At 42.1% G+C, this 15,485-nt stretch overlaps 1 protein-coding gene across 1 annotated transcript; it reads left to right on the forward strand.

Annotated features, from left to right (window-relative positions):
- On the forward strand, positions 8,067-8,585 carry LOC109821291 (60S acidic ribosomal protein P0-like). Its single transcript, XM_020387478.1, has one exon. It carries the CDS (start codon positions 8,067-8,069, stop codon positions 8,583-8,585), a length of 519 nt encoding a protein of 172 aa, XP_020243067.1.

Here is a 15,485-nt window from a genome sequence, read left to right on the forward strand (position 1 = left end):
TGTGAGACCCGATTGAGCGAGTGGTTCCTTAAGCTCCTCAAGAACGAAGTCAACCATACGGGTCCACCAACCTCCTTCTCCAGAACAAACCCATCCTGGAGATCTGAACATCTGGGTAGAGAATTCACCCTAAGTTGTAATGAATTGGCGAATAAAGATGTTCGCTGGACGTGGTGTCTCCTGAACCAGACCCTTCTTCTCAAATAAGCCGGGTCTCAACCCCTTGAGTTGTCCCCCGATTTGTGTACGAGCTCGCTGACCAAATCCAAGCGACACATTCTCTTTCTCCTTGACTATGTCAAAAGTCAAACCCCGACGACAGCTCACATTCAAGAAATAGGAGAGTGGGTACATCCTCTTCATGTTTGGGAGGAAGAAGAAGCGATTATCAACTCTCCGCAGTAGCTTTGAATCTTCTGTATGTGTAAGGTGATCATCGAATGGTATACGATCTCCGAATATGAACACTGGTTTGGGGAACTTGGCACGACCGGTAGGGGTCTCCATGTCTAAGTCAGTGATCAGAATCCTGAGAGTAGAACATCGGGGGAACTTAATCATGTCTGTCCTCTCCGAGTCAGAGAAAGTACACAGCGGAATTCTGTTCTGGAGACTAAAAATTTCATTCGCGTCAGGTCCGCTAATATACCCAAAATGATGCTCTTGCGAAAGCGACACGTATTGAAGGAGCACTGCACAATCAAAAGTAGAGATTAGTAGCTGAAAATAAACTACTTACATAAAGACAGATTCTGAAATACAAAGAGTCGAGCCTCACGTCAGAATTCTTAAACGCAGGGGTTGAACCTCGTGTCAAGAATCCTAAACGCGAGAGTCAAACCTCGTGTTGAAAAATTTAAACGCAAGGGTCAAAATCCACATGGAATCCCAACTCTGCGTTTTCATTAAGCAGAAACGAGTCACCTTCCTCGTTATCAAGAACCCATCTAGGGTTTTCAGAGAACTTGCCAAGGCAAGTTATTTCGGTCAGCACTTATCATGACAAGGAGGCCCCTGCGACGGCGACGGTGACGGTAACGTTCCCACGGGAATAAGAACACCGCCGGCATCCTCAGCCGACGGCGTTTCGGAAGTCGCTCCGGCGACTTTCTTGGAGCTGGAACCCACTCTCCGTGGCGCCATCGATACAATCAATCGGAGGAAGCGCTGTTGAATGAGGGAGACGGAGTTCGTCGGCGGTCTCACTGAAATCAAACGTGAGTTCTCGTTCTTGGAAATAGCCAAAAATAAAAATAGTCAAGTGACCCTTGACATGACCACTCAGGTCTATTTATAACAGCCATTAAGCTGTTAAGATGGCACGGGATTCTAGGAGTGAATCCCAACCATCTTCGAAACGCGAAGTTCACAACCGCGTTTAAATTCCCAAATGCAAAGCCTAAGCTTGTATTACGAAGGCCCTTAACCTCACGTTTCGAAACCTCAAACGTGAAGGTCACCTTCGCATTACAATTCTCCCAAATGAAGAAGATATCCTTGGGCTCTCAAACATGACACTTATGCTATAAGTTCATGAATTCTTCTAATGGAGTACTACTAGGGCTCTCAAACATGACACTTATGCTATAAGTTCATGAATTCTTCTAATGGAGTACTACTAAACCTTTGTATCTCCTCAGTTGAATTTAAATATCCATTGGAGTACTACTAAACCTTTGTATCTCCTCAGTTGAATTTAAATATCCATCAGGTTAATATTACACCCCAGACAGTCATCATCCCCACAGAGTTTAAGTTTAGCTGGCATCAACACCAGTACAGCTATAACTCCTCTGACAGAATCTACTTATCGATTCTTATTAATAGAACTATAAGTCTCCAAAATCATTCAAATCATTGTCAATTTATTAGCTCTCCTCAGCAGAGTAATAAATAACCAATTTTTAATGGAGTAATAAAATTCCCCAAAATCTTGTTCAAATCACAAGTATCACAATTCATCGCTCTGATGATAAAACACTTAGCAATTCTCCCCAGCGAGACAATATATATATATATATATATATTTTTTCCCCATAGATGTCACGTTAAAATTACACCTCTAACAAAATCAACTTATCGATTCTCATTAATAGAGCGATAAGTCCTCAAAATTGTCCTGATCATAATATTTCTCCTGTCATGTTAAAATTACACCTCTGACAAAATCAACTTATCGATTCTCATCAATAGATCGATAAGTCCTCAAAATTGCCCTGATCGCAATATTTCTCCTATCATGTTAAAATTACTCCTCTGACAAAATTAACTTATCGATTCTCATCAATAGAGCGATAAGTCCTCAAAATTGCCCTGATCGTAATATTTCTCCTGTCATGTTAAAATTATACCTCTGACAAAATCAACTAATCGATTCTCATCAATAGAGCGATAAGTCCTCAAACTTACCCTGATCGCAATATTTCTCCTGTCATGTTAAAATTACACCTCTGATAAAATCAACTTATCAATTCTCATCAATAGAGCGATAAGTCCTCAAAATTGCCCTGATCACGATATTTCTCCTGCCAAGTTAAAACTACACCTCTGGCAAAATAATAAAATATTAATCCTCAGCAGCTTGAAATTTTCTGGAGTTATCTTAAACAATAATAAAGAGAATTTTCTGCATCAGAACTGTTGTGGAGATCTATTCTAATTCGGGAATACATCTCGGGCATTTCTTGTGATTTGTTATCTTCAAATCAAAACATGATAAATGCAAGAAACAATGAGAAATCAATATCACTTTTTATTCAAGAGCCAAAAGAAAGTGATACAAAACAAACTTGTTCTTGTCAAAAGAATATTACAAAGACAAAATCCACTCACGCATCAAATCAAAAGAGATGAGTTGAGTCTTGACTTCAGCTAATTCCTCCTCGTGATTAGCTCGCACCATAGCTTCAGCCTTTGCCCGAAATTCATCCTCACTTGGTATGATGATGGTTGCCACTTCCTTCCTGGCTTGTTCCAGGGCTCGAGCCTGTGTATGATACTCCAAAGTACCATTTGCATTCTGGGTGCTAAGGATATTGACAATGTTTTCTTCACGAGAAAGTTCAGCCTTTAATCATAGAACTTCGGCCTCAGCTTCAACAAGTCTGTCACGAAGCGAATTCATAGAAGCAGTTGAGCGTTCTAACTCCTCTCGCTTACGTATATTACGCCCACAAAGCTCCGTGATCTGACGCTCTCTTTCAGCTAAGTCCTGCTCTATTGCTTCTCGGCGAGACACTTCTGCGACCTGAAGACTAGCCAGAGTTGACATAATTTGCGGCTGAAGTTCTTTACGGCCCAATGCCTCGAAGCGTTGTAATTTCTCTTCCAAACGGAGAATAACCTCTGAACAGCGCGCGAACCACTGAGTGTTTCCCACGCTCCTGACTCCGTTTAAGCCTGCCTCCAGAAGAGGTTGGAAGGAGTTCAAAGTTCCCCAACCGTTCACCATGTACTCAACAACCGTCTTCGCAAGGCAGTTTAGATATACTAGAGAGATTTGAAGGAATTCAGGTGTGTCAGCAAGACTGGAAACCGCAGCTAAAGACACCCCTCTAGCCACTGAGATTGGTGCGTCAAGATGATGACTAGCAGGCGATCCAGGTGCCGAAGCTGCAGAAGCAATTGAAATGTTCAGTTACGAAGGACTTGAGGTTAAATCCATCAATGCCTTCGCCTGAGATGAGCTTGGCCTAGCCTCTATGGGAGTGAATGAGATCTTCATTAATGCTTTCGGTGAAGCATCCACCGCAGAGGAGTCACGCAAAATTTGCTCCTACAAAGGAGCTGACACCGGCACGAGCTGCTGTTCCGGAGGAGGAGTTGCGGTAGTAGTTTTAGGCAACGCTGCAGGTGAAGCAGCTGTCGTAGGTGAGCCAGGTAAATGTTGCTCTTGTAGAGGAGCCGATACCTGCATAGGATTTTGCTCCGAAGGAGTAGCAGTAGTAGTCTCGGGGGGAGGTGAACCTGCACGAAAAAAGGTCAGAACGCGAAAAAAGCATGTGGAAGAATTTGAAACAAACCCGGCTTACCGGTGAGATAAAAAGGAGTATAACCAGATGCTTTATCAGATGGGGCCTTGGGAGCATCATCAAAAATGGTTATGTTATCCATAGAATTATGCTCTTCATCCTCCACGTCATTATCTAGCATGTTGCCAACGTCAGCATCCTCATCATCTCTATCTTCGTCAGTTGCATCACCAATCGAGGAGCCTTTATAATCTACTCGCTCCTCATCATCCCGTATAACTGAAGATTCAGGAAGATTTGTGCTATCAGTTGGTTTAGTCATAAGTCCCGTTGTCAGACTAGGACTTAAACCGCCAGCTTGTGACATTAATGCTGAAGGAGGAGGGGATGGATTCTCTTTATGGCCCTGGGATTCTAACACTGGAGCACTAGGAGAGTCTGCTGCCGGTGCAGATTCTGCATCTGTGGCCATCAATTCATTCTCTTCATCATCGGAGGGATGGTGAGAAGAAGCTTCAGCATCTGTGGCCATCAATTCATTCTCTTCATCATCGGAGGGATGGTGAGAAGAAGCTTCACTTGATAAGGCCGGGCCATGAGAACGGAGCCCAGTTCTATATGGTGAGAAGAAGCTTCACTTGATAAGGCCGGGCCATGAGAACGGAGCCCAGTTCTATGTGGCAGGCCTACGACTGAAGATTCATGTTGTTCTTCATCTTCAGCAGCTCTGATAGCATCAACCATCAACTTTGCTTTCTGCTAGCCTTTAGGAGGAGGAGACCCAACTATCAGTTTCCGGCGAGTCTGCTTATCATATTGACCAGTTTTATTTGCCAAAAGTTTTCTCTTCCCAGCTACCCTCGTGAGGGGAGAATCTACCACCCGGGGTTCCTCCACTGGAGCAGGTTCGGCTGTTTGTTCCTCTCTTGGTCCAGCAGAAGGGTCCTCAATGGATAGAAATTCCATCGATCCCTCTCAGGCGAGACGTTTTAGACCCCCTCCTTAAAGCGTACATATGCCTGATGTCTTTCAGGAAAGATGTATTCAAGTTGTAATTAGGAGTCTGGGAAGCGGCAAAATACCTATTGTAGAAGCTCATGGAAGTGTAGGAATTGGGCATTTTGTGGGGAAGCCTGAAGATTGCTCTAGTACAACCTGCCACATAATAGTACCAAGCCCTGGCCCCTTCATATAAGTTGCTCACAACTAAGAGCTGAGGTCGAGGGTTCCCAACGTACAACTGATCATATCTAAATTGGCAGGCAAACCTATAGGGTTGGTAAGGTTCGAGGAAACACTTATCACCTTGCCTGAAGATCAGGTAGCCTGGCCTGATAGAGAGAAGCCAATTGAAAACACCCCCGCTCAGCTGGGTGAATCCGTTAGGACCCGCTACATCCTGATACTCTGCTCCATAGACGCCGCCTTCGAAATCAGGGAAACAACGAAAGATATGATAGTGGGTGTCTCGCGACAAGATCTGGCGAATCCTAACCATATAACCTCCCTCCCATTTTGCAGATTCTAGTCATTGCACGAAGGGGGCGAATGAGTCTTCTGGGGGAGAGGCTGCACTCATTAAGGGAGGACAGTGGAGAACATACCAAGCCATCAGATAAGTATAAGACAATGGCACCCTGGGATTAGGAGTTTTGAAAACCTTGTTACCCCCAGACTCCACTACTGTAACATCAGTAAAATCCAGGGCCAATTCACGCATCCCATTCTGTAAGAAACCTACCATAGCGTAAAGCAGATTCAACGGCCTCCCGTGCGCCAAAAGAACACTCGGGTAGATCACCTCAACAGCAAGAGCATCAATTGGCCTGGTAGGAACGACACAACGCTTGAGCCACAGCATCAAGAATCCAGCCAACAGCGCTGTTTCAGAAATTGGAATCAGAGCTTAATAGTGGAAGCTTTCAAACTTTGTATAAGCCGGGAAAACATCTTCCTTGGCCTCGTTAGTGTAATGGGAGGTAGCATTATCAATTCAGGCTTGAACCTCCTCCAGAGTGCTTGCAGACAATCTGGTCACCGAAGCTCCTTTATTGGTCAGGTTCTGGAATAAATACTCCGCCCAAGACACATGTTTGATGCCGCTTCCTCGAGCCCCTATCTGCTGGATGCAAATATGGAAGTGACACATGACTTCCCAGAGGGTGGAATAAATTTCAGGGCTGGTCTTCTTTAAAATTTTAAGTTTCGCTGATCTCGAAACAAATTCTTCGTATGGTAAATCCTCAAGAAGAAGACCTGAGACTTCGTGCATCTCATGAAGAGCGAAGCCTAACTCCCCCACCGGAGTGAAGAAATTACAAGTCTCGGGATTATACTTTTCTAATATGGAGAAGAAATGAAAATGGCTCTGGACGATCCCGAATTTAGCAGCCCGTATCGGAATCTTCAAGCCAGCTCGAGTAAGAGGTACTTCCAATTCCTCTAAAACAAACTTGGTCATCCGGGTCCACCACCCTATCACTGGAGAATGAACTCAGTCAGGAATTCTAAATCCTTGCGCGGGAAATTCTCCTTTCTTTGCCATAAACTTCTTGACAAAGGTATTCGCCGGACTGGCCACTTCGCCGACAGGGTACTCCTTAGCAAACAGGCCTAGCCGTAAGGCCGTCACCTGTCTGTTGTAACCAACTGTGCGGACTCCTTGAAAAGTCAGGGTTCCGAGAACAACTCCATCCTGATCCTTAACAAGGTTCCAATCCATGCGTCTGGGGATGGAAGCGCACTGAAAGTAGGCTATGGGGAACATCCTCTCCATATTAGGCAAGAAAAGGTTGCGATCTCCAACTTTCCGCAGCCACTTGTAGTCCCCATCATAAGCAACACCTGCCTCGAAGTCAACAAAATCCCCGAAGAGGAATCCAGGTTTGACTATCGGTTTACGGCTCAGGTTCTCAAGTCGAGCATCCGTAACCAGTATCCTAAGAGTTTCAGGAGAAGCCTGCATGATTAGTTCCACACGGCTCTTCTCCGTAATTTAGAAAACTAGGAGTTCTTGGCGCAGGTTGAATGTCATATTCAGATCCACACCACCTTCGTGCCCAAAATGATGGTGAAAAGGGAGAGGCTCGCTAGTATGACGCACTGCAAAACAAAGAAAAAGGTTAGACAACACAAAGGCAAATCTTAGATGCGGAGGTCAAACCTCGCGTTGAAAATCTTAGATGCGTAGGTCGAACCTTACGTCAAAAATCTCAGACGCGGAGTTCGAGCCTCACGTTGAAAAATTTCAGACGCATAGGTCGAATCTCGCATCAAAAATCTAAGACGTGGAGGTCGAACCCCTCGTCGAAAATACTAAATGGCGGAGTCCAGGCCCGCGTTATTAAAACGAGTTTTCTCGTTGATCCAAAGATCAAAACTTGCCGCAGTGAGTTTAATGACCACGGAGGTCGTACTCACCGCCAATCAAAGGAAGTTGGGGCGGCATGCCTGCCTGAGCCGCAGCGCCACAGGCCGACGCAGATGGCACCGACCCCTGAACCGCGACGACATCAGACTTGGAGGGACGAGAGACAGTCTTCTTCTTGGGTGCTATGGATCTCAGTCGAAGGAGGAGATGAACGGTTCTCGTCGGAGATAAGAATGAAATTTTCGTTATAATTTCAAGAAGAGTCAAATGACTCTTGATTTGACCGCTAGTGGTCTATTTATAGACAGTTGTGAGCTATCAAATCGGAACGAGATTCTAGTTCAGAATCCCACCCAAACTCGATCTCAGCGATCGAGTTGGTTGAGCTTCCAAACGCGAGGCTCAACCACGCATTCAAATTCTCAAACGCAGATCTCACCCACGCGTTCTAATCCTTAAATGCAGAAATTATCCAAGCATTTGGACCGTGATAATAGCACCTTCTTGACTACCAAGGCTACGGCACAGCCCCAGATAAATTAAAGAAGAGTTAACAGCGATCATCAAGGTGATCAAAGCCGAGAAGAAAAAAACAACTCCGGTGTGGAGTCTATTGGATGAGTACAGATAGATCACAATCAACAACATTAAAATCATCTGGCTCGATCCGATGCGCCACTCATTCTTCTAAGTGGCTTAACATTCCCACCAAGATTAATGAAGACATGATCCGACGCACCACTCATTCTTCTAAGGGGCTTAACATCCCAACAAAGAGTAATGATGATATCGCTGAAATCATCACCCTAGTTGAGCTAATCGAGAAAGGAGATAAAGTGGGTTCCTCTGAGGCTGCCCTCCTGACTAAACTTAGGATGATGCTATTCCCATATGGGTTTACGATTCTCTCTGTCTATGACAATGGATCTGTTTTAAGCCCAGAGGTGCTCAACCTCACGAAGGATGGCCTTGTTGACAAGTTTGCAGCTGGTGTTTCTATGGTCGCTTCGCTGACCTTGACTCTCTCTTACCCAACTCTTGCAGCTGCGCATCACATGTTCATCAATACCTACAATAACGTCCTTGCTGTTGCTGTCATTCCTGTTGCATCTGCTAAGAATGTTGCTGCTCCTACCTCTAAGGAAGTAGAGAAGAAGGATGAGCCTGACGATGAGTCTGATGATGACTTGGGATTTGGTTTGCTACGTATTCAAATCAGACGGAGTGAACAATCTATACACTAAATTTTGGGATCCAAAGTATTCCGAAAATTCGTCCCAGTCAACCGCAAACTTTCAAAAACTTTGGAGGGGGCTGTCTAAAAATCACAATGGATAGCTGATCCCCATCAAGCCCTAACAATGGAAGTTATAATCAGACGACCTTCTTGTTACTAAAAGATTTCCCTATGGATCAAGAAGAGATTACAAGGCAATGGTTCCTTCAAATCAAGAAGAAGAATTTGTCCTTACATTCGAAACACAAGTAATTTCCAAATCATTGCATCTACGGCTCTACACAGCCTCATATCTGAGATGATTGATCTTGATGACTGCGATAACAACATGACTAATATTATATTAGTAACTATTAGAAGTGCTGATGAGCAGTATAATGATTTCAGAAATAAAAGGTTGGACTTAGTTGGTGAGTTGCTTGGTAGAGAGCTGTGGGCAAATATTCGTGTAGACTGTCTAAAAGTCATTGGACTTAGTTGGTGAGTTGCTTGGTAGAGAGCTGTGGGCAAATATTCGTGTAGACTGTCTAAAAGTCATAATGGATAGCTGATCCCCATCAAGCTCCAACAATGAAAAGCTACGATCAGATAGTTTCCATGTCAACAAACAAAAACTATAAATGGAGGACGTTTTACATAGAGCGAGAAGAGTTACAAATCAACGACACTTCCGACAACTGATGAAAACTTTATTCAGCAGTCTTCACAATCTACAATGAAAGTTACAATCCGATGACTTTCACACCCCACAACAGCTAAAGCTAGTATTACTGAACAACGGTCCTTACAACGCTCTGTAGAAGAGGTTACAAATCAACTAACTCCTTCTAAAACACGGAATTCATCCCCACGTTACAATTCTGGAAATACAGGCGACACTCGTGTTTCCAAACTGCAACAAGCAGAACGCGAGCGACCCTCGCGTTCTTGACGTTCAGTCAATACCCAACCTCACGTCTCAATTCCAAGATGCGAAGTTAGGGTTCTGAATGCCAAATTGGGCATTTGACTCGTTCAAACATGAGTCGAACGGTTTCAGAACTGTTTTCCCCACGATCTGAGGAAATCACGCCTACTTAGGAACGGATTTAGAGGGCAGTTACAACCCCTTATCCACCTATAAAATCTCAACAAACTCAAATGAGTTAGAGGCAGACTTTTTGGAATAGAAATCAAGAGCAGAGGCAATAGAGGCGAATTCCTTGGAGATAGAAGATTTGAATAAAATTCAGAAGATCAAATCTAAGAGGATTCTTCAACAACAGAAGATCTGCTTGGTCATTAACCGAATTTTCGGTTCTAACAACTCGATCCACAGAGTTCTAACTCGTTCTGAGTTCTTAAACTCGTTAAGAGTTATACATTAAACTTTTCACAGAAGTTCATCGTTCCCACGAGACAAAAAGGATGGTCAGATCATCAACGGAGAGCGAATTCGACGCAAGCAATCGAAGGAGGCACTCCATCGCTACCAAGAAAAACCCAGACTTAAACAAAGGGGAGGATCAAATTCATTCTCCTCTCTTTTGTAATCGGAATCCAAATTATAATCGATTTTGAGAGAATACAAATCAAATTTTCTTTCATTGTCTTTTTACTGCATATTTTCCCACAAACACAAACCCTCAGTCGTTAACAGATTTAATAAGCCTCTACCGACTACCGTTTGAGTCGAGCTAGTATGCAAATTGTCTAAATCCGTTCCACATGTAATGTTGTGTTAAAAGAGTTAACTCTCTTAGACTTAGTGCTATCATATATTGAATACATAGACTTTATCATTGTTACAGGAATAGGCTACCCGATAGCGCGTGTTGGGCGTAGACTTGAACAATCCTTCGATCTCGGGTAATCCTTAAGAATATTATGTGTAATATTCTCCAGGAACTTAATGTTGGAAATAAAGGAAGCAATTTATCCTCATATACTCGTTAAAGGTTGGGGAAACAATTTATACTCGTATACCCTTTAGAGTATGGGAACAGTTTAACCTCATATACCTATTGGAGGATTTCGTTTTTATTTGGCTTATTTTTCCATCATGATACCGGCATCAACCAAGGCTTGAATGCTATTTTTCAGAGTAATACATGCCTTGGCATCAACTAAGGCTGGAACTTCATTGTCTGAGAAAGCATACTCCTCCTGGAACTTCAGATTAAGAGTCTCCTGTTGCCTCCAAGGTTGCTGTTGATGAATGTCGACAGCAGTTGTAGGTGCTTTAGTCGTCGGTTGGCCTCTTTCGGCTTTCTTCCTTTTGAGAAAGCGTTCGGCCTGTTCACCACGCACTTTTCACTCTTTCTAAGTTTTGGATGGTACGACGCCTAAGGCTTCCAGGACATTGATGGAAAGATTGTTGTGACATGTCTGCAAGATGAACTCCTCTGTGATAGGATCCCTACAATTCATTATCTTGTTACGAAAATGTTTGACAAAACTGTCAACTAACTCACCGTCCTTCTGCTTCTCATCCAGAAGAGCTCCGATCGACACTTCAGTGTTATCGTCAAAGAAATTATTGAGGAACGAGCTTTTTATGTTGTCCCAGCAGTTGATGCTCCTCAGCTTGAGACGTCGATACCAATCGAAGGCCGCCCCGTGAAGGGTACTCACGAATAACCGAATCATCAGGGGTTTATTCCTGGAGATCACTCCTAGGTAGGACTTGAAATAAATTAGGTGCTGAGTAGGTAAACCTTTCCCGTCAAATGACGTGAAGTTAATTAGATTGAACTTCATCGGGTACGGGATTAAATTCCACTCTCTTGGATATGGACACGGAATACCGGTCCTCTTTACTTCTTGAGCCGTAAGCAAGGCGTTGACCTTATCTTCCAGCTTCTACATCATCTTGTTGTCCTCGCTCGCATCTTTCTTTAGAGGATGTCAAGAAAGATCAATTGAACCACCCCCAGCAATATTGAGGAGTGCAATTGAACCACCCCTAGTGTAACTGAAGGATGCGATTGGGCCACCCCTAGTATTTTTGAGGGGTGCGTCAGCGATGATGACTTCGTCCACTTCTAGATCGCTATCAACTGTGACGTTCTGAGTGCAATGACTGGATTCAGCCCACTAACTGGACTCAGATGGTGGTTGAAGTCATTGAACATGTAACTCTCTCATCTGCTGCATGGTTAACCGCATCTCCATTTTCATTTCAGCTCTAAGTTGCTCTAGCTGTCGAGCTAAAGTCTTTTGAAGCATTTGAGCCACTAGGTCAGGAGTGATTATGAACGACTCCCTTGCTCCCCTAATGCTGGACATTGTTATTGGCCTCTTTGTTTTGATGATATTTAACAAACAATTTATATCTAATATTGTTTATCTAGTGTTTGTGTTTTGTATTCATTATAGACAAATAATATGTTAGAGGATGGATGGAATCGAGAATTAACGATCATATCCAATGGAGGTTGACGGAATTATGGTATGAAGCCTTTCAATTCAAGTTGAAGATCCTAGTTCAAGCTTCATTCACAAGTTTACTAAGAAGAGCTTATTGAAGATCAAGATCAAGCTTGGGTAATTTAGTTTAGGTGTTTATATTATGAGTGTTAAGTACTTTAAGCTCAATCATTTATACACACACATTTTATTGGTTTCTTTGTATATATATGTAGTTATATATATATACAACACAAGTTTTGGTTTTCATGTTTACAAATATAAAATTACATATTTCATATTTATTATTGTGTTTTGGTTTAGCTACATAGATATGAAACAACAAACAAAAATTTTCACATTTTCATTTGTTTCATATTCTATTGTGTTTAAGAATATATTACATAGAATATGCAATTTTGTGAAAATATTATATTCTTAGTTTTTGGACTTAACTATAATCATATACATATTTTATTAAGTCTACAAAATTATTTTGTAAAGCTTTAAAACATGGTTTAGCCAAAATATCAAAATTCATGTGTATACATTTTCATGTTTTGGAATTATTTACAAAATGATGATATTTTACAAATGGGAAGAGCTTTTGGAAACCAGTCTTCGTAGCATATTCATTATCATGTCTACAATCATTTCCTAGGGTTTTATATTTTTTAGAATTTATTTACTATTTTTAACATGGTATTGAAACTCACTTTCAAAACCATGTCAGGCTGATAACCTATTATCAGTCAACTGATGAAGTCAGTCGATTGGTGTGTCGACTAAAGAAAATGCCTGGAATATTCATTTTGCTCTCTGTTCTGTTTCCGTCAACTAACCAGTCGACTGACTTTGTCAGTCAACTGAAAATATTTTTTAGTCAACCGATAAGCTCGTATTTAATACGATGTTCAGTTTATCAATCGACTGGCACCGCCCGTGAGTCGACTGACAGCCTATCAAATGGCTAGTTTTATACAGAATCTGTTTCTTAGTTTTTGGAAGATTTTTGTTGGGTTTCTCTAGGTTTTGGCTGATACCTTTTCTTTCTATAAATACCCTACTACCTTCAACTCTCAAACTAACAAAAGAAAAGTTTAAACAAGTTTTTTAAAGGGTGTTTAAGTGTGTTTAAGTTTGGATTAAAGCTTGTTTGGTTTGTGAAGAAGTTTCCATAAGTGGAGGAGATCATCTGCATTGTTTAAGTTTCATCTTAATCCATCTCTTCATCTTGTTTCTTCAGAGAAGAATTTTTAAACTCAATACTACCTTTGTATTAATTATTTGTTGTTTATCATTTTATCAAGCTAGGGTTTACATTGAGTTTATGGTTGATTTTCTCATTGCTTACACACACAACCATTGAGCTTATTGTATTTGCATACATTTTATAATTAGATTGTGGGGAGTTATAACAATTAAGAGTGAGCTTAATTGAGTTCTCATTTATTATAGAGAACAAATTTGTATTTGTGAGCCTTATTGTGAGATTCACTTTGTAATATACTTGTACACCGAGAGGAGTATGTGAAGAGAGACGGGGTCATCCCAGGAGGAGTGGGGTAGGTAGAAATGTCTAGAGAGAGGTTGTAATTCCTAACACTTGAGGGAAACACGAGCTAGAGACCAACACTTGAGAGGGTGTAAAGTGTGATTGCAAGAGTGTGAGATTGCAAAATTTTTGGTTAGCTAGAAAACCGTATTGTGAGGTGTAAACATTATTTGGGTGAGTGTAAAAAACCCAGTTGTGATAGTGGAGATCTTCTCAAGGTAAGGAGCGGAGATGTAGGTCAAGGGGACCAAACTCCGTGAACATATCATTTGTTTGTGATTGCATTGGTGCACTTATTTTTATGTTCATATCTTATACCGCCTTTGTATATTGCTTGTTGATTATATTATCAACTATCTAGTTTAGATTGTTTACCCTTGTGTTATTTGTATATCCTCGCATATAACTCATAGTACATCTCAGATTGTTTACCCTTGTGTTATTTGTATATCCTCGCATATAACTCATAGTACATCTCATTGCTAGGATATTTCCCTTTGTTTTATTTGTATATCCTCGCATATAACTCATAGTACATCTCATTGCTAGGATATTTCCCTTTGTTCATATTGCATATTCTTACTTATAATATATTGTACATCTATCTTGTAAGAATAGTTTGACAATAAGTTTTAATTAGCATTAAATAGGATTAGATTAGCATAAGACCCTAATCACCCCTCTCTAATTGTATCGTTAGAGGCAATTGTGGAGAAAGTATCTGATAGTTTATCTTTCAAAGACAGTCCTTCGTGCATCCTCGGGTAATCCTTATGTTTGATAGCTTATAGCTAGAGCCGAGATATTCGTTAGGCTATCCCTGAATTGATTTTTCTTCTGGGAGAAAAGTCGGGAGTAGAGCCGTTTGAAGCAATCGCATACTTTCCTTTGTCAACCATTTTGATGGTGACTTTGGGGAATTCATCATCCTGGACGGTGGATTTTCTCTCATGGAAACGTCTTGGCTTGGGCTTCGATGCTTCTGTATCAAGTTTCTCGAATACTGATATCCTTTGTGAAATGGTCCTGAGGCAGCTACATTTTAATAATACTACCCTGATAGATCTTCCGCATGGACAATGAGAGCTGGTTTCTCGGACACCCTCCTTTTGGTATTTGTTCACACCTCCAGCCTGATGGTGCGGCTCATCGGAGCAATCCATCTCTTGTTGGTATGATGTACTAAGTATAATGTTGTCTTTTGACGAACACGTCTTTTTTTAGGGATGAAGAACCTTGTTAACATTCTTAGGACGATTTGTTGTCGCCTTTGAACGATCCAATGTTGCATCAGCAGTTGTACGTTTAGAACTACCCCTTGCGAACATGAGGTGTTAACGGGTGCCTGGGCTTCGATACAAACCCCCAGGCGATCGATGCTAGGAGTCCTCTTGTGCATGATGCACGAACATGTAAAATGAGGTGCCCCTATTTGTTTGGAGGTGGCGGGGCACCTTTGAGCGGCCTTTGGCTTAACGGGAGTGTTTGTATGACCCCCAGCCTGAGGAACTACTCGGATTTTGTTCACCGGAGTTTTGCCTCTATTTTCGTGCGAAGGTCCGAGATGGTCCGCTATCATAACCTTGAATTTTAATAGATCAACATTGTCGTGAGACTTCTCCAGAGGTGCGGGATTGACTAGAGCAGGAACAAGACTTGACGGAAGCGAAGAAATGGCTGCGGGAGGCGAATTAGGTGTGAGACACCTTGTGATGGCTCGAGCTTGGCGCAAGTCACGCTGGAGTGACTCGCGCTTGTCCGAGTCACTATGAAGTGACTTAGGATTTCCAATCTTTTTGGCAGCTACTTTAAACTTTGGCTTCCGGACTTAGCATAGTTTTAGTGGTATTTTGGCCACCTCTTCCTTCTTCATGTCTTGTGCCTTTTGTAAAAGAGTGTGAGCATGTGCGACACGTATACGATGCCTTTGGATATGCTCTTCCCGGGTTGAACGATTCCTTTTGA

The sequence above is a fragment of the Asparagus officinalis genome, chromosome 8 (genome assembly GCF_001876935.1).
Source record: "Asparagus officinalis chromosome 8, Aspof.V1, whole genome shotgun sequence".
NCBI lineage: Eukaryota > Viridiplantae > Streptophyta > Magnoliopsida > Asparagales > Asparagaceae > Asparagus > Asparagus officinalis.

Bases quoted from the DNA above. Each gene is read 5' to 3' on its own strand.
- LOC109821291 (XM_020387478.1), top strand. From the start codon at position 8,067: ATGATCCGACGCACCACTCATTCTTCTAAGGGGCTTAACATCCCAACA.